This window comes from Fusarium fujikuroi, chromosome FFUJ_chr09, assembly GCF_900079805.1.
Source record: "Fusarium fujikuroi IMI 58289 draft genome, chromosome FFUJ_chr09".
NCBI lineage: Eukaryota > Fungi > Ascomycota > Sordariomycetes > Hypocreales > Nectriaceae > Fusarium > Fusarium fujikuroi.
Genome location: NC_036630.1, coordinates 909,704 through 932,594, shown reverse-complemented (window position 1 = coordinate 932,594; position 22,891 = coordinate 909,704). Strand labels below are relative to the sequence as shown.

General features: G+C 48.5%; 9 protein-coding genes; 6 read left to right on the top strand and 3 right to left on the bottom strand.

The window, feature by feature from the left end:
• Positions 1-78: 78 nt before the first annotated feature.
• On the bottom strand, positions 79-1,225 carry FFUJ_09875 (related to exostosin-like 3; the record flags this gene model as incomplete). XM_023568173.1 has 2 exons in its annotated part: positions 79-832; positions 894-1,225. 2 exons carry the CDS (start codon positions 1,223-1,225, stop codon positions 79-81), a joined length of 1,086 nt encoding a protein of 361 aa, XP_023436099.1.
• A 994-nt stretch (positions 1,226-2,219) lies between these two features.
• FFUJ_09876 (related to M.pneumoniae uridine kinase udk) lies at positions 2,220-3,074 on the top strand (the record flags this gene model as incomplete). XM_023568172.1 has 3 exons in its annotated part: positions 2,220-2,359; positions 2,413-2,518; positions 2,568-3,074. The coding sequence occupies 3 exons, from the start codon at positions 2,220-2,222 to the stop codon at positions 3,072-3,074; spliced, it is 753 nt and encodes a 250-aa protein (XP_023436098.1).
• Positions 3,075-3,644: 570 nt separating this feature from the next.
• Positions 3,645-8,273, bottom strand: FFUJ_09877 (related to Dcl-2 dicer RNA helicase/RNAseIII CAF; the record flags this gene model as incomplete). XM_023568171.1 has 6 exons in its annotated part: positions 3,645-4,957; positions 5,009-7,477; positions 7,524-7,773; positions 7,827-7,875; positions 7,928-7,956; positions 8,010-8,273. 6 exons carry the CDS (start codon positions 8,271-8,273, stop codon positions 3,645-3,647), a joined length of 4,374 nt encoding a protein of 1,457 aa, XP_023436097.1.
• An 891-nt stretch (positions 8,274-9,164) lies between these two features.
• On the top strand, positions 9,165-10,269 carry FFUJ_09878 (uncharacterized protein; the record flags this gene model as incomplete). XM_023568170.1 has 4 exons in its annotated part: positions 9,165-9,353; positions 9,411-9,521; positions 9,638-9,762; positions 9,813-10,269. 4 exons carry the CDS (start codon positions 9,165-9,167, stop codon positions 10,267-10,269), a joined length of 882 nt encoding a protein of 293 aa, XP_023436177.1.
• Positions 10,270-10,361: 92 nt separating this feature from the next.
• Positions 10,362-11,440, bottom strand: FFUJ_09879 (probable 20S proteasome subunit Y7; the record flags this gene model as incomplete). XM_023568169.1 has 5 exons in its annotated part: positions 10,362-10,480; positions 10,531-11,130; positions 11,181-11,231; positions 11,320-11,339; positions 11,397-11,440. The coding sequence occupies 5 exons, from the start codon at positions 11,438-11,440 to the stop codon at positions 10,362-10,364; spliced, it is 834 nt and encodes a 277-aa protein (XP_023436096.1).
• Positions 11,441-12,207: 767 nt separating this feature from the next.
• Positions 12,208-13,209, top strand: FFUJ_09880 (related to RING finger domain protein; the record flags this gene model as incomplete). The annotated part of the gene is made up of 1 exon (XM_023568168.1): positions 12,208-13,209. One exon carries the CDS (start codon positions 12,208-12,210, stop codon positions 13,207-13,209), a length of 1,002 nt encoding a protein of 333 aa, XP_023436095.1.
• Positions 13,210-14,303: 1,094 nt separating this feature from the next.
• On the top strand, positions 14,304-15,369 carry FFUJ_09881 (related to alpha-1,2-galactosyltransferase; the record flags this gene model as incomplete). XM_023568167.1 has 3 exons in its annotated part: positions 14,304-14,601; positions 14,652-15,079; positions 15,133-15,369. 3 exons carry the CDS (start codon positions 14,304-14,306, stop codon positions 15,367-15,369), a joined length of 963 nt encoding a protein of 320 aa, XP_023436094.1.
• Positions 15,370-16,683: 1,314 nt separating this feature from the next.
• Positions 16,684-18,547, top strand: FFUJ_09882 (probable sphingosine-1-phosphate lyase; the record flags this gene model as incomplete). XM_023568166.1 has 3 exons in its annotated part: positions 16,684-16,802; positions 16,897-17,502; positions 17,557-18,547. 3 exons carry the CDS (start codon positions 16,684-16,686, stop codon positions 18,545-18,547), a joined length of 1,716 nt encoding a protein of 571 aa, XP_023436093.1.
• A 1,730-nt stretch (positions 18,548-20,277) lies between these two features.
• FFUJ_09883 (uncharacterized protein) lies at positions 20,278-22,323 on the top strand (the record flags this gene model as incomplete). XM_023568165.1 has 4 exons in its annotated part: positions 20,278-20,572; positions 20,630-21,159; positions 21,209-21,311; positions 21,359-22,323. 4 exons carry the CDS (start codon positions 20,278-20,280, stop codon positions 22,321-22,323), a joined length of 1,893 nt encoding a protein of 630 aa, XP_023436092.1.
• Between the last annotated feature and the right edge of the window lie 568 nt (positions 22,324-22,891).

Here is a 22,891-nt window from a genome sequence, read left to right as displayed (position 1 = left end):
TGCTATACACTATTCACATGAGACTCGCGTCGTTACAATTCAAAACGCTCAAAGCGACATATTATTTTCTGAAGCTCCTCACATTACCAGTACACCACGTTGGATGTATCCAGACTCGTCGACCAAGGGGTGACATCCAAACATCTTGGAAAAGTCGTTCAGACAGGCACTTCGGGCCTCCATATGGCCCTTCTTCATGCTGATCCCAACTTTAGGAACAAAGTTGACATATTTCTCATGTCCATTAATTAGGAGAGGGCCTTCTCCAGTGAGAAGTCCGTGGACGTAGTTCATGGCAAGATCCTCGCAGTTGAAGCCCTCATCGACATACTCCCTGATCTGTGTCATGATTGTGTCATTGGAGGAGTAATAGTCGAGGAACGACACATGTGAGAAAGCGAGATTGGTCAGAACCATGTTGTACTCGTCCTCTCCCCATCTGCTGGAGCAGAACGTGTACTTGTGGTATCCAAACGTATCGACAGGCGTGCATCGAGCGAGAGCACCGACCATCCGATTCCTGCCAAACTTGCGCCATGTCTGAAAGACGAACTCGAGATCGTTTGGGTGATAGTAGACATCATCGTCTGAAAGCAGAATCGCCTGTGTCTTATAGTCGGGATCTGGCCAGAGCTTTTCGTTGAGGCTGTTGCGCTTCGACTTTCGGAATCGGACGGGGACCCCGTGTTTCGAAACATAATCATCTGGGGGATAGTTTTCGAGGTCATTCCAGACGACGACGATTTCGAGGAGCGAGGGGACTTCCTCGCTCAGGATGATGTTGAGCGTTTCTTGGAGTTCCTTCGGTCGACGATACGTTTGCATAGCAATTCTGGAACACGACCATTGTTAGCATTCTACCAATGAGACCGGAACGAGATCCAGAAGCGTACGTAAACTTATCATCCATCAGATTCTCGTACTTCTTCTGTGAAGCTTCCCAGATTTCCCTCGTTCCATTGACCCCCTTGCTCTGACATGTAGGATATCTCGAGATATGGCTGACAAGTTTTGGTATAAAGAAGCCCGCATTCGTCAACTTTGCCAAAACGATAATAAATGTGAGAGCAAAGAACACAGCAGATGTAATAGTCGCCGCTCTTCGAAATGCTCTCGATTTTACAACCTTTGGCGTACGAAGTTTCACCCACTCAATCTTGTCTGCCACCCTGTTCCTCAGGGGCAGAGTCTTCTCCATGAAGGAGGAGTTTGAAGGCTTCAACATTGTTGCTTGTGGCAGAAGCCGGGAATGCTGTCCCATGATACCGTTGGGTAATCCTGTATACTATATAAAGGGGAAGCGTTGTTTTCAAGGGAGAGCACACGGGAGAGGCGTCTGGTATGTGTCTGCTGCGAATTATTGGGCAAGATAACCAATTCGATTTGTTGGAATCTTGGTATATGACTCGGAATCGAATTATAAGTGCATGATGGCGGACTTGGCACGCTCGGGGAGAATGCGAGCTGAGATTAGAGGCGAGAAGGGGGAAGAAGCAAACATGAATAGAGGGGACATCGACAGACAGAGGCTAGAGAGGGTCGATATCATGAAGAACAGAAGCAGAATCGACATTTCTTTGTTGGCATCGACTTAGACATATACATCCTCCCTTGCTTCAAATTCCCCCTTTGATGGCAGCCAAAATCAAGTCTAAATCTAAGCCTAAGTCTAATTGTAGTAAATTATAGTGCAGCTCTTGGCAATCTCCCGTGAGGGAATGGATACGCTACCAATGATAGCAAAGTTTTGTCGCACGTAGAGACGTACGTTCATGTTCTCTCAGCAAATCGGTTGACCCAATGCTACGTCTCACGGCTGTGGTTCGTTCGTCTCTTCCAACATCTTCCGCTAGACTCAACGGGGAAAGGAGACGACGATCTTGATTGTGCTTGTGCGAGGTTATCGCAACGACCATCGCGTGACTGTTTTACTCCTGATTCAAAATATCAGCAGTTTAGTTTTAGTCTATTTTATCTAGAGGACGATAAATTCAATAGTTTATGTTTTGAGAATGATGCCAAGTCCACTGAACCTTGTCTCGTAGATCAAAGTCCGATAATAACCCCTGTATTTCCATCGTTAGCGGCTGAGCGCCACTATCAAACCCTCCCCTGCATGTGCGTTGCGTGCTTGTGATCCTCCCGCACTTTGCCGACGTCAAACTCATGACCAGTCACTGTGCAACATTACACAACATAGTTGATGATATCTTGGCATCATGAGCGCAAATAAGGCTCTCATAGTTGGCATCTCGGGGTGCTCCTCGAGTGGGAAAACGACCCTTGCGCGGCTGCTGCGGGACATTTTCCCCAATACTTTCATTCTTCATGAGGATGACTTTTATAGACCTGAGAATGAGTATGATACCTTATAAACGATATTTCGACATGAGCCATGTCTAACTTTTACAGGCTGCCGACCAAAAATGGTCTCTTAGACTGGGACTGTGCTGAGGCCCTCGACATCCCGGCCATGGCCGACTCCCTCGCTTATATCCGCCAACACGCTGCCTTTCCTGTAAGTCCTACATGTTGAGTCATGGTGTATGTCTGATATAATCGTTTAGCCTACCCTCGATTCCAAAGAAGATAAAAACTCCGTGGGCAAGTGCCCCGTATCAGAAGCCAGCATCGCTGCTCAACGTGCCAAAGTCGATGCCGCTCTAGGCCCAGACCATCCCCTCCGCAAAAGTCTCCGTCTATGTCTCCTCGATGGCTTTCTTCTCTACCCCCCTTCTATGGCTGCCATTAAGCCCAACTTGGACATCAAACTCTTCTTGCGCACGACATACGAGAAGGCTAAGAAGAGAAGAGAAGCCAGAGACGGATACGTCACCCTGGAGGGCTTCTGGGCAGATCCTCCTGGTTACGTTGATAAGATCGTATGGCCTAACTATGTAGAAGAACACGCTTGGATGTTCGAGGATGGTGACGTAGAGGGTAAGTTCAAGACGGATGTTTTGGATAAGGACGGTATCAAGGTACAGGGTGATGTGAGTGCTGATGGAGATATCGAGAAGACATTTGAGTGGACAGTAGACACGATCTTGGAAGAACTTGGAAAGCAAGTATAGACGAGCTAGGGTATCTATCTAGGTATCTACAAGCAATATCTAATCTTATCCTTCTTGATCTACCCTCTCCAAGTGAGTTCTAGTATCCTCTCGCCTCAAAATTTCTTAAAACTTCTTCTTCTCTGAAAGATCAGCTATCTCGTGATCTTCTAAAACGTCAACTAGTCTCTTTTTACTTGGACGGCCGTTTGACGCCTCGTCGTCTAAGAACCCAATCAGATCCTCCTCCATGGGATGATAGCCAAGATCCACTTCCTTTGGACGGTCAACCGACATCTCGTCCTCCGAAAAATCGATCAAATCCTCCTCTATGGATCTATGAGCTAAACCCATTTCCTTTGGTAGGGCGGCCAACTGCTTCGTATTCTCGTTCTTCGGTGGCCCGACCAATGACTTCGTCTTGTTCTTGTTCTTCGGAGCAACGACCAGATCCTTGTCCTCCGAGTTCTCAGTTAGGGTGCCTTCCATTGGATGATCGATGGACTCCTTCTCTGGCGAAGTACCGGCCGAGTCCTCGTCCTGTTTGTGTGCAAGATCATCTCTCTGTGAGGCGTGTACATGATCCCCTTCCTACGAGGTGTCCATGGCATCTTGTTGCTGATCGACTGCATTCATCTCCCCTGTTAAAAGTCGAATCGCCTTCTCCGCAGCTTTAGCCATAGCCTCGACTTTGTTGAGAGAACCTTCGACTTCTGCTACCAGCCGCTCTCCGATTGTGAGTTCACAGCTCCATCGAGGCTCGGGTTCTTCGATCTGGGTTGTGGTGTATTTCATTTTACTTGCAAGAGCGAATTTGGAGAGTTGCTCTTTGGGATGCTGAACGTGTATGTCCTTCTCCATCACCAAATTCAGGTATTCCATTACCCGAAAGCTTTCAAGAACACGTGTGCATTCTTCAATCGATCCGGAGTCGACCCAGACTGCACCGATAATAGCTTCAAACATATCCGAATAAAACTTCGGGGGCTGAAGGCGTGCGAGGAGTACCCAGGGGTAGTAGTCACCACCCCACAGAGCCGTGTCAAGCTCCGATCGCATGGACTCGAATCTCTCCTCAGTTTTTACCATGGCATTGACCATTTCGGAGGAGTTAAACCTCATGAACTTCCAAAGTGGAAGTTTAGTAGTTTTGGTTATCAGTTCTATAAGTTTACCCTCGGGTTTGGCTTCTAAGTCTCCGGTAGCTTCGGTTGTAGGCTCATTGTTGGTCACAACTTCCAGGTCCTTTCGCTCGATAGAGTTGGTAAGATTCACGAATGAAAGAAAATCTCCATTCACAATGGCCGTTTTGACCATATGAAGTCGACCAGTAGGAATTGGTGGATCGTGCTGAAACATTTTGGTGACAACGATATAATCCAGGACAGCGTCCCCCAGAAACTCGAGCTGCTCGTAGGATCTTTCCTGCATGATTGTAGCATATGAAGTATGGGTAACTGCTTCGAGCAGCAAAGACTTCTTCTTGAACGTATACTTGATCAGGTCTTCAAGGGGCTCAATGATACTGGGAAGCTTAACGTCACTAGGAGCTGCAGCAAAGAGAATGTCTCTAGCCACACCCTCTTGATGCCAGTTGCACTTGTCGCCCAAAAAGACTGAAATGCATTTAAGGGCCTTGGTCATCCCCCCGTCTTGGTAAGATGCTCCAATAAGTGCCTCTACAACATCGGCCAAGGTCTTCGATCCTCGCGTTGGCGCAGGTCGAGGGCGAAACTTTTCTTTGGAAACGTCATCAAGATAGAGTGGCCTCCATTTCAAGGCGGTGAAACTCTTCGAAAGAATGAACTTTGAGAGACCTTTCTCAAGACACACTCGTTGGAGGCGTTCGTTGGATACGAGTCGATCTTTAAAATGGTTCAGAAGCCCTTCGGGCCAAGACGGGTCTGTGAGAGTTAGTTAGTGTATCGACCTCCACAACAAGGGGGGCTACTTACGTTCAGAGTAAGCCTGAGTGACGGCGCAAAACTTCAAAATCGAATCGCCCAGAAGTTCAAGTCTCTGGTAGTTAACAGGCTCGCAAGCACTAGGTGAGCTTATGGCCTCAAGCACCAACTGCAAATTCCCGATGCCAACTGGCTTCAGAAGGGTAGACGATAATTCAGAGGCAATAAGATGCACCTCTAGCTCATGTATGATGTGTGGAATGAACACACCGCACTTGACGACTCGTCTTCCGATCTTATCAACACGGGCATGAGAAATGGGAAGCACATATTCGTACGGCTTAGTGCTTGACTTGGGCTGGACATCTTTTAAATCATGAAGTAAATCGTTTCGGGTGCCCCATTTTTCCAGAACCAGATACTCCTCATGCTCTTTTGCTTCCTCATATTTATAGAATGGGTGTTGCACATCGAGATATTTAGGTTTTGAGGGAATCGTGCGGACGTAGTGGAACGGCCTGTTTTCTTGGTCCCGCACGAGAACTCTGTGCTTCTTGGCCTGTTCTTCCCCTGCTCCGTGGAAGGGATATGCCGCCATGGAATCCCGGGTGACGCAGGGGGCAGGGAAGATGGATGTACTCTCCAAGGTCATCTTGATGACATGCTCGCGATCTTCGACATTCCAGCGGTGCTGGAAGTTCATAGCCAAGAGAGCCGAAGTTATATCTGACTCATTTGTAGATACCTCATCGGGTATGTCGTCGACCGAAGTCCATACAATGGACCACTTGGAGCCACTCCCAGGGTATAACGTAATATTTCGAGGCAGGTCAACCAGAGCAGGTAAAATGACGCCAAAGAGACAAGGGCGGTGGAACTCGTCATCGGTGAACTCGAACAAATAGTATTGCTTATCGCAATCCGACTTCCAGCGTTGGGCGATCTGGACCCAGGGGTCGAATAGGGGCTCCGGTATTAGGTCGGTCTTTTCTTCGACCTTCTCTGACTTGGCGTTGAGAGGGGCCAAGTTATCTGTGACCAGCCCAGCTTCGTACAAAGCGACGTATGCCTGAAATGCGGCATCTCTGATGGCATTCCGTTCAGACTTCCATCCGCAAGCACTTTTGAACGTGCGAAGATTCAGCGGCAACCCTCCCGGCAAAATGACCGTAGCTCTCAAGATCGGCCCACCGTATGGAGTCTCTTCTTTATGGAAGACGTATTCAGGGAGCTGGGTGATGTAATCCGTGCGAAAAACAACCTGGCAAAAGCGATCCAAGTGTTGTCGAGCATTTTCGAGGTCGAGCCGTGCTCCTGTGTTCTTCACGATATAGTAGGTAGAATCAATATCCTCAGCCCATGCCTGTTTATCCAATCGATCCAACTCTCGTTGGTCATCTTCATAACGTTCCTTCATGCCTACCTCCAGGTCTTCCCAGGCGCGGGTGTCGGCACTTGAGCTCAGCAATGCAATCATCTTGGACTCCGGCATGCGAGCTCGTCCACGGCGCTGGATAAATGACTTGAGGGTAGCAATCTCGTCGAAGGACACAACTAGGTTACATGCGGGAACATCAATGCCTTCTTCTAAGACACTGGTAGCCACCAGGAGATCGATAGCCCCTGATCTAAAATCCTCGAGTACTTTGTCAGAGTCAATGGGGTACTCATAGACCTTCTGTTTCTGGAGTCCGTAGCTCGAAGCCCCAACTATTGCACCGACTTTGTAACGGTCTCGGATAGGGGGGTAGTTGTTAAGAAGCTTGCAAAGCGTATGCGCTGCAGTTCGTTCCTTGACAAAAATGATTCCAACTACATCATTGTTGACCTCAAGAAGTTCATGGATCAGTCGGCTAGTTTTTTGTGAGATGGTTTGCTCGGTTGGTGGCGAGTTGTCAACGACACCGATGTTGATTCGGCGCAAGTGTCCTGCAAGATAGGTCCTGTCCTCGTTGGACCATACATCGGTGAAATTAATGTTATCATCGATTCTCCCAAGGAAGTTCTTGATCATCTGTGAAATATAATAGTTTGCCGCCCAGCTGCCTAGTTCGGCAAGGATTTCTCTGCTCTTGTTCCAGAGGCCTTTGATTTGTTGTTGCGAGAAGGTGTCGTGCTTCATAATCAGGTTCATTAACCTTTCCCGCTTCTTTTCATCATTAGCGACAAGAGCCTTTAACTTAAGAACCTCGGGATCCTTTGCGATATCCATGTTCGAGTATTCTGATTGCAGTTGTTGCATCAGTGGCGTACGGGGAGGGATCTTCGTAACATCGTAGAGTGAGCGAACGAGGTGAGGCTTGTTGATATGCTTTAGCAGTTGCTCTCGATGAATGGTCGGTGTAACACAGATGGCGTCCATGGTATTCTCTAGTTTCTCGATCTCCTTAAGATCTGATGAGATAATGGGACTGGCAGTCAAGCCAAGTATGGCTGGTACTGGCATACCCGCGTTCTTGTGTCGACGGTAGAAGTTCATCATAATCTTCCGCCCAGGGTTGTTCTTAACGCAATTATGGACTGCCACTGTTTAACAAGAGTGATTGTAAGGCGAACAGCCACTTACCTTCGTCAAATACTATTAAAGCGAGCATGTCCATTGTGACAAAGGCGTGGTCAAGAGCATCACGCAAGATGGAGAATGTAGATACGATGATGCGAGTGCCCTCGAGAATTTGGGGCCAAACCCCTGGCGACCATGCATCGATGTTGAGCTGCCCCGTAAGCAGTCTCATGGGAACCGATGGCATTTGTCCTTTGATGACATTATACTGTTGCTCAACGAGTCCAACGGTCTTACCCAAGAACCACACAAGCTTTACATAGGTAGTTAGTGACCTGCCATGGGTTTAGTTATTGATCCACGAACCTTATCAGATGAACATCTCTCGAGTTCCGCTTGAATGCGAAGAACGGCGCTGTAGTGTTCAGTCAACGTCTCAATCCCAGAACACTCTGCTATGAACATACACTTGTGTCTTCCCGCTGCCCGTATCCATCTGATAACTGTTAGCCGATATGATTCGAAGTAACGATGCCTGAAGGTGCTTACGGTAACGATGACGTTCCTCCTCAGGCTCTGCTCCAGCATCTCTCGCTGGTAGGCACGAGGCTTGATGATATCCGGGACTAGAGGCACATATTTGGACTTGTTTGAGGCCTTTTGTTTGCCAGTTTGGGCCTTGTCTGTGGGGAGAATGCTCACTGTCTCTTCGACCTCGATCATTGGTGATGGTGTCGAGGCGGTAGCAGGACTCTCCGACCGTGAGGAGTCTGCACTCCCGCTGTTAGGAGACTGCTCTTCATCGACTTCCATCATTTTCCTATCATGGGGGAGTAGGGAATAGCAGTTTTGAAGTCTTGGGCGAGCCAAGTGTTGGGGTATTCTGGTTCGCTTTAGTGAAACTGTCTTCACGCGGGAGAGTGACTGGTGGAAAGCTAAAGAACAGAAGAAGGTTTGCGGGTAGTGCCTTGCTCTCAGAAGCATGAGAAGGAAAAAGAAAAAAAGGTCTATCAAGGAAAGAGAAGTACAATGAAGTGAGATGGTGGGAGGCCCACCGAGAATTGATGGTGTAGGAAGCACTGATTCACAACCCGAGCACTTGGGAGTGTGGAGGGAGAGACTGAACTGACTGCGCAGATTAGGTAGGTAGCAATTGTGCATCTGTCACTGCCGAGCTGAATCAGGAGATAATATCTCCCCCGTCATTTTGAAATCACTGCTACAAGTCAAGTATAAACTCAAATTCTATCTTCCTACATCAATAAGTACTTCTCCTTGTATTTTTATATCCGCTTCCTTGATTAGACTGTTGGCAATTGAATATTCTAGCACTGGAGTGCTCTGTACCTAGTCCGCCAATGCAGGGGGTAAGATTAGCACCGTTTATTCTCACTACTACGCGGAACAGGCACCAAGAACACAATGTAATTGCAAGAAAGCCAAGAAAAATAGAAGTTCTTCTTCTGTTCAACATTCCTTTCAAGCCCATGGCTGTCAGTTTTATTCTCACTGTGTTTTTTATCCATTTTCGTCCAAGCTAACCTCCAAGTGATCAAGTGACGATATTCATCTTGAGTGGCCACAGGCTTTCATCGCAACTTCACCCTCGACCTACCACTGTCAAACTGGAGGCGCCCTTCTACGAATCATCAATATCTCAACTTTCTTTGCCACTCTTTATGTACACTAAAATCACAGATAGCCATGGATATCCCCGTACGAATACCTTCCACAGATCAAACCATGGATCTATACGCAACCGGCTTCAATGCGTGGAACCAGCTCACATTCGACACTTCCCCAGTGGACGAAGAGCCTGACGACGTATTCGCTTTCACAAAAGTATTGGCAGCCGAGGCTGTTGGACGAATTGCTTCCCAGCTGAGCTATACTGTGGGCAGGTCCTTCGTTCTATAACAAGGACGTGGAATCCTTTCTAACACTTTGCAGTTCAACAAGATACAACCTGGACCATCGCTGGATCATCCCCTGGCCAGCTTCTTCACCGTGAAGACAACCAAGGATTTCTGTTCGACTCTCCAAGTGCTATCTCAGGGGATGGTAAGGTCTTAACTGCTCAGGAGTCGGACTGTTCACCCTTAAATCACGCCATTGCTCGGTATCCATCTTTGGCGGCATGGAAAGCCAACAAGAGTACTGATTCCTGGCCTTGCAAGGCTGCTGTCCGCCAGATAACAGCCTACGACGCTGGCTTCATTATTCTTCTCGAGGATCAGACCGTCCTAAGCTGTGGTGACCCACGATTCCGAGACTGCCTCGGCCGTGAAGTTGACGAGTCCCGGTCAGTATTCATGAATAATTGTGGAAAGACCATACTGATCGTGTTGTTAGCCCTGCCAGCGAACCTGGAGTCATACAAGATCTGAGTGATCTCGGCGAGCCTATCAAGAAGATTGCAGCAGCCGGATACACAGCTGCAGCTTTGACAGAGAGTGGCGGATTGTATCTCTGGGGCATGGCACCCCCTGGCTCACAAAGCCGACACAACGTATTTCAAGATATCAGCGAACTACCGAATTACTTCGAAGTTGACGGAGACAAAGACGTGCAGGATATTGGACTTGGAGAATCACATGCCATTGCTCTTACGACTGATGGCTGCATCTACATAATAGGGGATAACACTAATGGCCAAGTTGGTCATGGGAAGGATGTTCAAGATCCAATTTCATCATGGTCAAAGATAGATTTTACGCCCCCTGAGGGTTGGGCAATTATTGCAGTTGAGGCTGGCCCCAGATCATCATTCATAGTCACAAAAAAGGTAAAACAATCTCAAAGCTCATAATGAGCTGTTCTTCTATCAGAACCAGCTCTAGTGAGCCCAATGAACCCTCTATTGTACAATGCTTCTCGTTGTGATCATTTGCATAAGGGCAATCATAGACTCGTCAGGTAATCCTCAATCTCTTGAGGGGTCAGCTTTCTGAAACGGGGTCCGACAGCCCCATCAACACCTTCAAGACCCAGAAGATGGTCTGCAGGAGCACCAACAATACCTGCAACAAGTTAGCAAGACTCTTACTCTCGACTCGTTCTGGAAACTTACCAATCTCGATGCTGTCACCATTCATCTCACCCTCGATGTTGTCCTTCAGGGTCAACAGCGCAATGTGGATAGCATCCTCAAGCTCGAGCTCCTCCGAGTATCGCTTTTCCAAGAATGTCTTGGCCTTTGTCGCACTCTTGCCAATGGCTGTAGCCTTCCATGGGTAGTAACTGCCAGAGGGATCGACCTGGTACAGCATGGGGCCGCCCTTGTGAATACCGCCAGTCTTTCGGTTGACCTTCTTCTCCTCGCTCTCCTCGGTGGTCTTGCTCTCCTCCTCAGGCTCGATACCCTCATCCCAGCCAGCAACCAACAGACTCACGCCATAAGGTCGAACACCGGCGGATTGCGTGGCCTCCTGCATCACTCGGGCGACATCCTGCACCAATATTCTGGTAGGGGGGTACTCGTTGTAGATGCGCTTGTAGCCGCTATGCGAAACCTTGCGTGCTCGGTCCACCAATACTCGATAATCAGGGCCCATGCCAGAGTACACCATGCCGATGTTGGGGGTGATGTCGCTGATCTTGGAGAGGGAGCTCTGGTCGGCCAGAGGGGATGATGACTTCTTCTCGGTGGCGAGAACGATACCGTTGGTGGCTTGTGTAGGTTAGCAGGAGCTCATTCAAGATGCCGGGGGGAGCGCGAACCTTTGATGCCAAGGGCAGTGATACCCTGGTTTACAGCATTGAGGGCATACTCTATTTCGTCAGGTTAGTTCCAAAGCTTGGTTAGGTCACGAAACTTCAATACGCAAAGCATATCGAAGATACACCAGCAATTACGTACCAATCTGCACCAGCTTTCCGCTACAGTTTTGTCAGTGATGATGCTCGCATATCAACAGTGTCGTCACCGAAACATACCTGGGTGAGAAGGTTGTGAGAGAGAAGGAGTATCGGTCCGCCATCGCTCAAGTTACTGCTTCGGTGGGATCGTTACGAAAGAAGTGAGTGTTGAATTATGGGCGGTTATGGATTCGTGGGGTTGACGAGAAGATATCAAGCGAGGCTGCAACTGGAGCTCTGGTGTTTGGCCAAAGCAGCTGTAGCCTCTAGGCAGGCCCAGCTGCGCGTCGAGCTCAACCATTGGGAGCTCTGAATGCGGGGCAACAGTTTCTCCGATCGCCGGTCAACAGAGACAAGGTACCAGATCTTAACTTCATATCATGATAGCAGCTTATTAAACTTTCAGTCGAGGAAATATTTACATACAAGAGATTTTCGAACTTCTATACAAAATTCCACAAACTCTTCCATCAGTTCCCCCCATCAATCCTGCAACCAAGATTGGATCCTCACCTATATTCCTAGGATCATCCTTTTCCCGAGCCGCGCCAAGTTCCAGAGACTCCACACACAAAGCAGCTTTCTTCGTGCGAGCTTGGTATCGGCTATTTCGGCTTCCTTCCTCCATCTTCTCTCGCAAGAAAAAGAGGCTGAGCTGGCCTCTCCATACCTGGGGTGACTTTACCTCCTCGTTCCAATCTTGGCGGGCGGCCAGGTGTTTCCCCCGCTCTCCTACTGCTCCTCTTGACATTTGAGCTTCGCAAAAACATGTAGGTTGCGCCTGAAACGCCTCCACGGCCCACGACTTGAGCACATTTCTACTGTGATTCTATCACCTACTGCTGTTGCCCTTACCTCTCTTTACTTCCACAGGTCTACGTAATTCATCATGGAGACGCGCCCTACTTGGGATTGGTCCTCGGTTGGGGATAATTCTGCTCGACAGCCTGAAACAGAGCCACGTGCAGCGACACCAGGGCCTACAACGCGATGGGCATCTCCTCCAAAGCCTGATACTACTTCTAACCAGGAGTCTCGAAGCGCGCCGAGGCAGAGGCGCTACGGCCCGCGCACATGTCGTATATGTCTCGACACTGAAGAGCCCAGGTTTCCTGAACAGTCAACAACGTTTGGCATTCCTACAAGTTCATCTCGGCCTGCATACGTCTCCGACGATCCCGAACTGGGAAGATTACTATCACCATGCAAGTGTAAGGGTTCGCAGAAATATGTTCATGAAGGATGTCTCAACGCTTGGAGACTCGCCAACCCCATGGCAGCAAGGAACTACTGGCAGTGCCCGACTTGCAAGTTTACGTATCGCATTTCTCGACTCCACTGGGGTTCCGTTTTGAGCAGCAAGTGGGCGCAGGTTGCTTTGACCGTCTGGTTCTGTATACTGAGCATTTTTGTCCTCGGATTTATCGCAGATCCCCTCTTTGATCTTTGGTCCGACCCAATTGGAACCATCGGCGAAACTGTCACAAGCGTGGTTACAGATATCGAGGCCTTGAGACAACCTCCACCACAATTACCAACCTCTTGGTTCGAGCACTTCGTTAAGGGCTTCTTCTCCCTGGGAATTGTCGGGCTATTCAAGACGATGCTTACTGTATCTCCCTTCAGTTGGTGGCAGATCCGAAGCAGCGGCGTGGCAGGTGGTGGTGGAAGGAGAGGAGGCACTGGCCGAAACCGTGTCGAGAACATCAACCTCATTTTTGTACTCATTGGTGCATTCACGTTTCTTGTGGGCATCTGGAAATTTGTCCAGAAGCTGAGTGCCCGCGTGCTCAAGAATGTGAGCGACAGGGTTGTTGACGTCGGCGAAGACGATGACGAAGATGAAGATATCGGCGATGGACCGAGCCAAGGAAGTAAGAAAGATCAATGAAGCTAAGAAGCTTTTGTTCCAAGCAGTCTTTTGTTCCCATGGCCCCAATGCTCTGCATCGTGTATGTATCTGCACACTCTTAAGTTGCCTAGATCTTGCTCTTCCCTGTCAAGTCAACTAGTCTGTGTGCAAAGATTTACGCTCTGCTTCGCCTTGGGCGGGAACCGTTTTGGCTCTTTGCTCGCTGGTTAGCATGAGATTATCAACCTTCATCCACGCATCGTGATGCTTTCGGGCGTTCGTAATGGTGTGAGGCATCTGCTGGGTACACTACCCTCGTACAGAAGCAGTGAGCAGATTGTCGGATGTTAGTTGATACATACCTGTGTTATTATGTATCATGAATAAAAAAGACCTTTGCTGTGGTCCTTGTAATGAATTATTACCTCTTTCTTCACCATGCTAAGTGTTCTCTAAGGTTGTTGGTCTCAATTCCGCTTTCGCTTGCTCATAGAATACATATAACTATCCTTTCCAACATCTCGTGGATAACAGTTCGCAATCGATAACTAATCTTTAGCTCCTATACTGCGGCTAGAATAATGGCCTGATGTGGTATATGACAGCTTATATTTAGGTCACTTTAAATACGAATTCATCGTATTCTCAGCGCATGTTTCTTGACCTTGTCATGTCTTATAAGTCGGACTTTTATGGCCCCGATACCGAGATGACGTTGGAATTTGGTGTTCTGAATGGACCCCTGCCATTGAAATACGGGTAGGGTAGCCCAGCATGTGGGCCAGGGCCTCATGAATTCGGCCGCTCCAAAAAGCCATCTATCATCAACCAAGTGCGCCGACCATGACTTCCTGATCAGCTCCTCCATTTGCTGCGGACCAGACTGTTCGCTCTCGCTCGCTTCTTTAATTTTTGCTGCGATCACGGTTCCTCTTTTGAATTCAGTATTAACGGCTGCCCGCTCTCGCAGTCACACAAGAACCTGGTCTCCCTTTGCGAAACGGACGACGATCTACGCACGCCTAGTCTACGGGGTTGCTCTGACTGCTTCTAAGTCAAGGAAGCTATTCTGACCTCATTCGCGACTAATACTATCCTATATTCAACGCGGTTCGACCTAGCAATCGCCCAAGATGCACTTCGCATACCCCCCTCGCAAGAACTCCAACCCACCACCTTTCAAGCAGCGCTCGTCGCAAATACCGCCAATTCTGCGCCGAATCCGCAAAAGAACAGCGGTTTTACTTCTCCTCGGAGCTCTTGGGTTTATTTTTTTCCTCTTTGGACTAAAAGGCGAAACGCCATACCGCGAGCATGTTCCGTCAGGCAGTCCCCCCGTTGTCCTTGTGACGGTCTTGGACAATACACAGTACAACGAAGCCTATTTAGAATCGATTCGACACAACCGAGAGCAATATGCGTCAAGAAACGGTAAGTCAGCTGTGAAAGGCTTTTTCATGGATAAGGCTGATATACTATAGGATATGAAACCATGATTGTACGAGCGTCTGACTATGATACTGGCAAATTCCCACGATCATGGGCCAAGATTATCGCGATGCGCCATGCGCTGTCAAAATACCCCGATGCCACTTATGTCTGGTTCCTCGATCAAAATGCTTACATTATGGAGCTTGACAAGAAATTAGAGGAGCAGGTGGTGAATCCGGCGAAACTAGAAAGCCTAATGATTAAGGATTGGTCTATAGTGCCGCCGGACAGCATCATTAAGACATTTTCCCACCTCAAGGGTGAAGATGCAGGCCTTGTCATCAGCCAAGACGAGACAGGGTTGGTAACTAACAGTTTCATCCTCAAAAACGGTGAATGGGCCAAGTTCTTTGTCGAGACATGGATGGACCCTCTGTACCAGAGCTACAACTTTCAAAAAGCCGAGCGACATGCGCTTGTAAGTTTTACTTGAGTTGATCTGCCGAGAAACGTGACCTAACCTCGTAAAAGGAACATATTGTCCAATGGCATCCTACCATCCTCTCCAAGCTTGCGCTTATACCCCAGCGCACGTTTGCCTCATACGGCCGCAACAAGGAAGGCAATGCATACCGTGACGGGGACTTTGTCACTCTCTTGGTCGACTGCACAGTCACAGGTCCGACGTCATGTGATAAGCAATCGCATTTCTACCTGCAGCAGTTGAAGAACAAGTTTGGTGATGTCAGCGTGAAAAAGCTGCAATGAGCATAATGAACACGACATTTGAGCGAGGTCATTGGGCGTTTTGTGATAGACTTGGAGGGGCTTTTATAGGATTGGAGATGGAAAAGCCCGTAGGTTTTTGACTCGGCGTTAGTTGGTAACCATTGGTGAATTTAGCTTATATGAATCTGGACATGTTCTATCTGCATGGATATCATTACGTTGAGAGCTTTTGAGTCTTGAAGGCATATGGTTGGCCTTGTTGTTCCGTTATAAAACTCACCGTTATGTACCTTCAAAGTCAAACTACTAACGATCTGGAGAAACTGTGACAAGATACCTAACGTTAGATGATGAGCATCACTGTTTAGGTAGCACAAGCACTCAACTTAAGCAGCTTCACGAGGTCAGGATTAGGAACCTTGAAGTAATCTATCAAGTCTCATCTCGTCTAATCTGAATGGTATGACGACAAGCTGGGTTAGAGAGTTTATGTTCCGATTTTAGAACGTGCCGCAGTTGAATCACCGTAAAGAAGCTGGGACCTCTTCTGTGGGATCTACCAGGGTAAGTTGTCATCAGCCTCACTCAAGGATCAAAGATTAATTAGTTTACAAGATATGCTTCATGAGGGGAGTAGTACCGAGTGCGAGTGCGAGTGTAAGTCTGCTTTGTTTCATTCGTCGCTTGACTCGATGATAACCATAGGAACCCGCGGGGTATTGTCCACCGGTAGTTGAAGCTCTTTCATCAGCCATCTGAGCTAGTAGACGAAAATATCCATGCAGGATCGAATCCCAAATAGGCTTTGTATCTCGAGTATGTACCAAAGCTCTTGATGAAACCCCCGCCCCACGATCTAGGCTAAATATTCCGTTCTGCCGACCGAATGCGAGATCTCCAAGGTCGAGGAGTCGTATATCTCGCAGCGGGGTTATAGCCCAAAAAAGGTAGTTGATCACAAACAATTGACTTTCTCAACGAGACATTCGCTTCAAACTGCGACCGCTCATGTACAATTACGGCGTCGACAGGGATCCTTCGGCCCAAGATCCGTTTCAGTGGAGAGTCGCACGCCTTGAACGGGTTCAAGCGCTATAAATTTAGGGGCTAGACGCTAACGGTAAGGGTTCCCGCGGAGCCCGCGTCCCCGCCAAGCATGTGACGGGTGCTGAGATGGCGCTAAAAAATATCCAAGTACTGGCTATGCCCCGCGATATTGGTTTGGAGATAAACGACGTCAAGCTCCTTCTTCGAGCTCGTGTTTATAACACGGCCAATTCTTCTCCAAAAGTTCCCCAGATTTTTTGTCATTCTTTATCGTTTCTCATCTCTTGCTTTGAAAACTAATTAATCATGACTTCTCAAGCTCACATTGGGACCCTGTCCCGTCTTCCCCTGAACTTGCGTGGTGGTATCGAAAGTGTTGCTCGTGGAAGACACAACGTTTCTTGGCCTTTATTGAACCTCGATCTGTAAGTCACGATACCACTTATATACAACCCCACAAGCCCACCACCGCCTATCAATTGGTATATCTAATACTAATCATGTCTCCTTACGCTTTAGATTACGCAATATTCTCTTGTTCCTCTTTGTCTGGCGATGGGGTCGTCGCGCATTCTGGCAGCTCCGAGGTCGCGGAATCGTCGGCTCCGTTGTCGAGCTCTACGTCAACATTCGTCGCATTCTTTACGGTTACTTCCTCCGAGCTCCAGGCGTGCGAAACAAGGTTCAGCAGCAGGTTCAGGAATCTCTAGTTAAGCTATCCGACAAGCTAGTTCCCAAAGACCAGATTCGCTACCTCTCCTTACCAAAGGATGGCCTCCCTATCGATACCGTTCGCGCCGAGCTCGAGAACCTTGCCAACATGGATCACACCCGCTGGGAGGACGGATACGTCTCTGGTGCTGTCTACCACGGAGAGGATGAGCTGATGCAGCTCCAGACCGAGGCTTTTGGCAAGTTCACTGTTGCCAATCCCATCCATCCCGATGTCTTCCCTGGTGTGCGCAAGATGGAGGCCGAGGTTGTGAGCATGGTCCTGAGCATCTTCCATGCTCCTCCTGGTGCAGCTGGTGCTTCTACCAGCGGAGGAACTGACAGTATTCTTTCTGCTTGTCTGGCTGCTCGCCAACAAGCCTACAACGAACGTGGAATTACAGAGCCTGAGATGTAAGTGAAGCTGCAAGGTTGTCATTGACCAATAAGACTAACCAGCCGTGATAGGATCCTTCCCGATACTGGTCACACTGCCTTCCGCAAGGCTGCTCAGTACTTCGGCTACAAGATTCACCTTGTCGCTTGCCCTGCTCCTGAATACCAGGTCGATGTCAAGGCTGTTTCACGTCTGATCAACCCCAACACTGTTATGCTTGTCGGCTCGGCACCCAACTTCCCCCACGGTATTATGGACGATATTGTTGCTCTGTCCAAGCTTGCTCAGCGAAAGAAGCTCTGGCTCCACGTCGATTGCTGTCTCGGTTCCTTCTTAGTCCCCTTCCTTGAGCGCGCCGGTTTCGAGTCTCAGCTCTTTGACTTCAGGCTCAAGGGTGTTAGCAGTATCAGTTGTGATACTCACAAGTATGGTTTCGCTCCCAAGGGTAACTCGACTGTCCTGTACCGTACCGCCGAGCTTCGAAAGTATCAGTACTTCGTTTGTCCTGATTGGTCTGGAGGTGTCTACGCTTCTCCCGGTATTGCTGGCTCTCGTCCCGGTGCTCTCATTGCTGGTTGCTGGGCTAGTTTGATGACTATCGGTGAGGCCGGATACATTGACGCTTGCACCAAGATCGTGGGAACCGCCAAGAAAATCACGGAGGCCATTCAGTCTTCGCCACTGAGCGGCGAGCTTGAGATTATTGGCAGACCTCTTGTCTCGGTCGTTGCCTTTACATCCCGCAACTTGAATATCTATGATATCGCTGATGCTATGAGTGCCAAGGGATGGCACCTCAACTCTCTTCAGGACCCTCCTGCCATCCACGTCGCCGTTACCCTGCCCATCTCGAAGGTCTGGGAGAAACTCATCGCTGACCTTGAGGCTGTTGTCGAAGAGGAGCGTGAGAAGGAGCGTGTTCGTCTTGTCGAAGGCAAGGGTGCCCATGGGAAGGCTATGGGTGATTCCTCAGCCCTGTACGGTGTTGCTGGCTCACTACCCAACAAGGGTGTTGTTGTTGATCTGGCGAGTGGATTCTTAGATATCTTGTACAAGGCGTAAATGTCTGGCGAGTGGGAATGGAAACTGTGCAATGGCTATGGGTGAGAGCATATCTTATTGTGGGCGTAGGCGTTGGCGTCTGATAGGACGTCGTCTAGCATATTTGTTTTGGCTGTTCTTGGGTTTCGCCCGTATTGTTTTGGAGCTCTGACGGAACCGCCGTTAGTTCTGTATGTCCTTACTAGGCTCAAATCAAACCACTTCAAAGTACTTTGAGGACTACCACTCATATTGCTAGGCTGCTGACGAACCCTGATGTCATTCTAATAAGTCTCAGCCTGTTGAAGAAGGCTTGGATGAATATGCCAATATGTTCCTGACTAGACCTGTTCCTAGCTTGCGTAACGTGTTTTTTGTGTTTTGACTGTAAGATGACGATAGTTTATTAGACCGCAACTTTTGCATTTCCTTTTCATCTTAAGTAAGAGATACATGAGTTGACCAATATCTGTAGCTCGATCTTGATCATCATGAGACATTCGGCGCATTGTACAAATAGAGCCCAACATTGGTCTATCGTGATGATACTCGAATTAAAAACGTCCAGTTGGCCAAAAACATCTGCCGAGTCAGAGCCTCACTCACCGTTACCCGTCACATTATATGCAGCATAATGTCATCCTCCACAGTCACGAATCTTGCTTCTCCCAATGAGACCAAAGGCCCATTCGCCTCCCGCTCTGATCATCGACTCATTCGGCTAAAAGGAACACCATCCAATAAAGTGACCCTCATGGCAATTGGCTTCGCTGGGGGCGAATAGTTCCCCTCGTGGACATTGCGGCCCAATGATGAGGGGCAGCGTGGTTAAAGGAAGGGTCCTTTGGTGTGGTGGGTTGGGTGAGTGAAGTCAATCAGCTTTGGGTGTAAAAAAGCAAGGTTTTGTTTTGGGGGGAGGGGGGAGAGGGAGGGAGTAGCCGAGACTGTGTGAGTTGTGATCCATATTATATCATGTTTAGAAGAAAAACTTGGAGTTTTGATATTATATCTTCATAACTTATAAGTTACAGGTGGGTTGTGGTTTGTATGATCTCTTCGTATTGATATACTATAAATATTCAGAATTGCCTCTTGTTATAGCATGGAGTGTATATTAGTTGCCGTAAAAAAAACAGAAGCATGTATGTCATATTGGAAGCCTGACGCCAACATGCAGGGATCTAGGGACCTGCACCTCTGCCACCAACCCAACCAACATGATACAGCAATAAGACCTGAGTTATCTGCAGCATTCACCTTCAGCTCGCCCGGCCGCGCAACGCGATCTTCCTACTGCGTTTCCTATCCTGTCTTCCCACGGGTGAGACCCTTAGTTTCTGCTGGGGGGAGGGCTAGGACCAGGAGGGCGAGGGCCTCACTCAGGGCTGCTGCGTAACCATTCCCACAGAAGCCTTCAAAGAACGATGATCCTTGTCTTGTTCTTTCTTGTGTCATTCTGTTTCTGTGATAGTCTGTCTGGTCAGGTCATTAACTAGTTAGAACTATAACTAACGTTGTTATCCGTCTTGCATCCATTCCCATGTATAAGCCCGGCATTGTCCCTCCTCAGTCTGTCCTGTCAGCTCCTCTTATCTCTCTCCCGCTCTCTCTCTCGCTGCCTTTTTTCCACATGCATATTTATGATTAGTCTTCACTTTGTTATTGCTTATTATTTCTAATATTTCGTGTCACTCGACTTCATTCCTCTCTCTCATTCTATGTGTCCTCAACTACTGCTGTACTAGGTTACCATGCTTTCTGCTGAACCATCGTCGTCTCCGATCGCCGCCTTGGCCGTGGATGGTGGGCATGTTGATGCGTTGCACAAGGGGAAGACGGAGAGTATTCAAATACCCCATGTCAAGACGACTGAGAAGGACGATGAGTCTATTGCTTCCGGCTCAACCGACTCTCAGTCCCAGCTCAAGAAGAGACTCAGTGCAGATATGTCGAAAGAACAAGTTGAAGATCTGGTGCGTAAGTTGACCATCGATGAGATGAAGACAAGATGGTTTGACGAGATCTTTGAAAAAGTCAAGTCTGAGCGTAAGTTTGTATTTCAGTCTCTCTTTATATTTTGACATTAACCAACGACGTATACAGTGGTTGAGGAGCACTCACCAGCAGATACGCCTTCATCCTCAGAACCTTCAAGCCCCAGATCACACCCTGCCAAGCCTGCTTCTCACGAATCAACCCCGCAAGAGCCTCCGAAGAAGCATGAATCAGCGTCTTCCTCCTTCGACTCCAAGAACAAGTCTCACAGTAATCCTTCTTCGAGCCGCAGCTCCCTCGGTAGTCCTACCACGTCTTACATCTCCGACTCTGCCTCTTCCCGTGCCTCCAATCGTCCTTCTTCGCCCCCCAAACCAGCTATCAAAGAGTCCTCACCGCCTGCTCCAAAGCCTCGGCCATGTGTACGATTCTCTAAAGCTCCGATCATCCTGAATGAAGGCCCTGAGCCTCGACACCCTGAACCACGACCAACTTCACGATCTGTGCCGCCTCCAGAACCGGTGAAACAGGGCCCAGCACTATCGGCTGTTGACCTGAAATGGGGTACACTCTTCGATGACAAGGGTGAGCCTACCAAGAGACTTGGTCAGGTTCTTCGAGGAATCGCCAACTATTTGGTACGTTATCGGGATAGGGGCACTTAAGTGACTGAACTAACATCCACAGATCTCTGAATATAGCCCTCACAACTCACTCGTCGTCACTCCAGAAAAGCTCAATGCATTCTATCTCGAATACAAGCTTGACACAGAGACGTTCCCCTTTCAGCGTATGTGTAGACTCACTGTATAACCACATCTCATCTAATTCTATCAGAAATATTTGACTGTCGACCACACGGGGCTCTTGATAATCTAGAAACACTCTATCAACACCTCCGATGTGAGAACCACCTGATCCAAAGACGCCCCGGAGGCATGCCACATATCCCATCCCTCACGCCCGCTGGTTTCGAGCGTTGGATGACATGTCAGCTCCGTGCATTCCCAGATCAAGAAGCCGAGCGTCTTAACCACATCATGACCGACCTTCCCATCACAGCTGATGGTGTTCTTGTCGATGACAAGCCCGAGCGCTTACCAAAGCAGATCTCTCGACATCTTCTTCCAGCGACTCGGCATCGAGAGACGCATGAACTTGTGGTTGATGCTATTGCGGGGTGGATCAAGCATACTGAAGAGAACGAGACTGACTATAGACGGACTTCCTCCGAAGATGTCTACAAGATAAAGGAGGAGAAGTCGGGACGGTATAGACCTGATGACTATCGAGAGCGTGAGAAGTATCGACGCGGATCGAAGGATAACCACAGACAATCGCCGTTATCCTCCTCCAGCCGTTTTGTCTCCCGCGTCGGTTCAGACAGTACCATCCGTCCCTCAAAGGACTCTCCTGTATCTTCCAGCTCAAGCCACAGAGCCAGAAGCCCCGTGTCCAACCGGTATCGCCACTCGGCATCTGCCATCGACAGCAGCTCCAACACCGTTGATGCCTACGATATACCCTCACCCAGTCATCGGAACAGTCATCCCACCAGCAGCAGCCGACGCAGCCGGGACAAAGAGTATAGATACTCTTCAAGCCCCAAGTCGAAGTCGCCGATTGAATCAACTCCAAGAACCCTGCCCCGTCGAGATGCTGACCGTCGATCAAGTTTGATCTTTGAAGAGACGGGCAAGGATCCAAGTGGCATGACTTACGATGAGTACCTACGAATGAATCAACGACCGATGAGAAATGCCGTCGTAGATGATGGTGGGCATTATCGCACGACCTACTGAAAATCAAAAAATGCTTCATAAATATCTTTCATATTTTTCATTTTTCCTTAATCCTGGGAGGTTTGTTCTATACAAAAAGTCATTGGACCCTTTCTGCGCGCAAGGACTGGATCTTCTCCTTTTCCTTTCTTATTTCTCTGGATTTCTTAGGTGGATTTTACGACTTTACATGACAAATTGACGACATGCATGACCAATATTTTCATACTAATTAGTTATTCTTTCTCCATCTTTCGGTCGTTCGAACGGTGTACGATGATCTTTTGGTGTGGAACAACGAGGCTCTAGTCAGGAAATACCACGTTCGTTGCACGTTTACTTTGTGCTCTGTCCCTCCGATGATCGTTTCAGAAGAATTGTTTCTACTACGTTCTACAGCCAGGTGGTCTTATTGCTTGTGTTATCTGAAGATCGATGGTTTGTGGCAAGTTATGTCTCGTGCGAGTTGGTATATGTTGCGGCTCAACGGAGTGCTGTGCTCTACGGGGAAGCGGGACGGTGATACCGCGTTCTTATGTGTACGTGTTCTTGAATACATCAACACTTGACCATGATGGGTACGGGGATG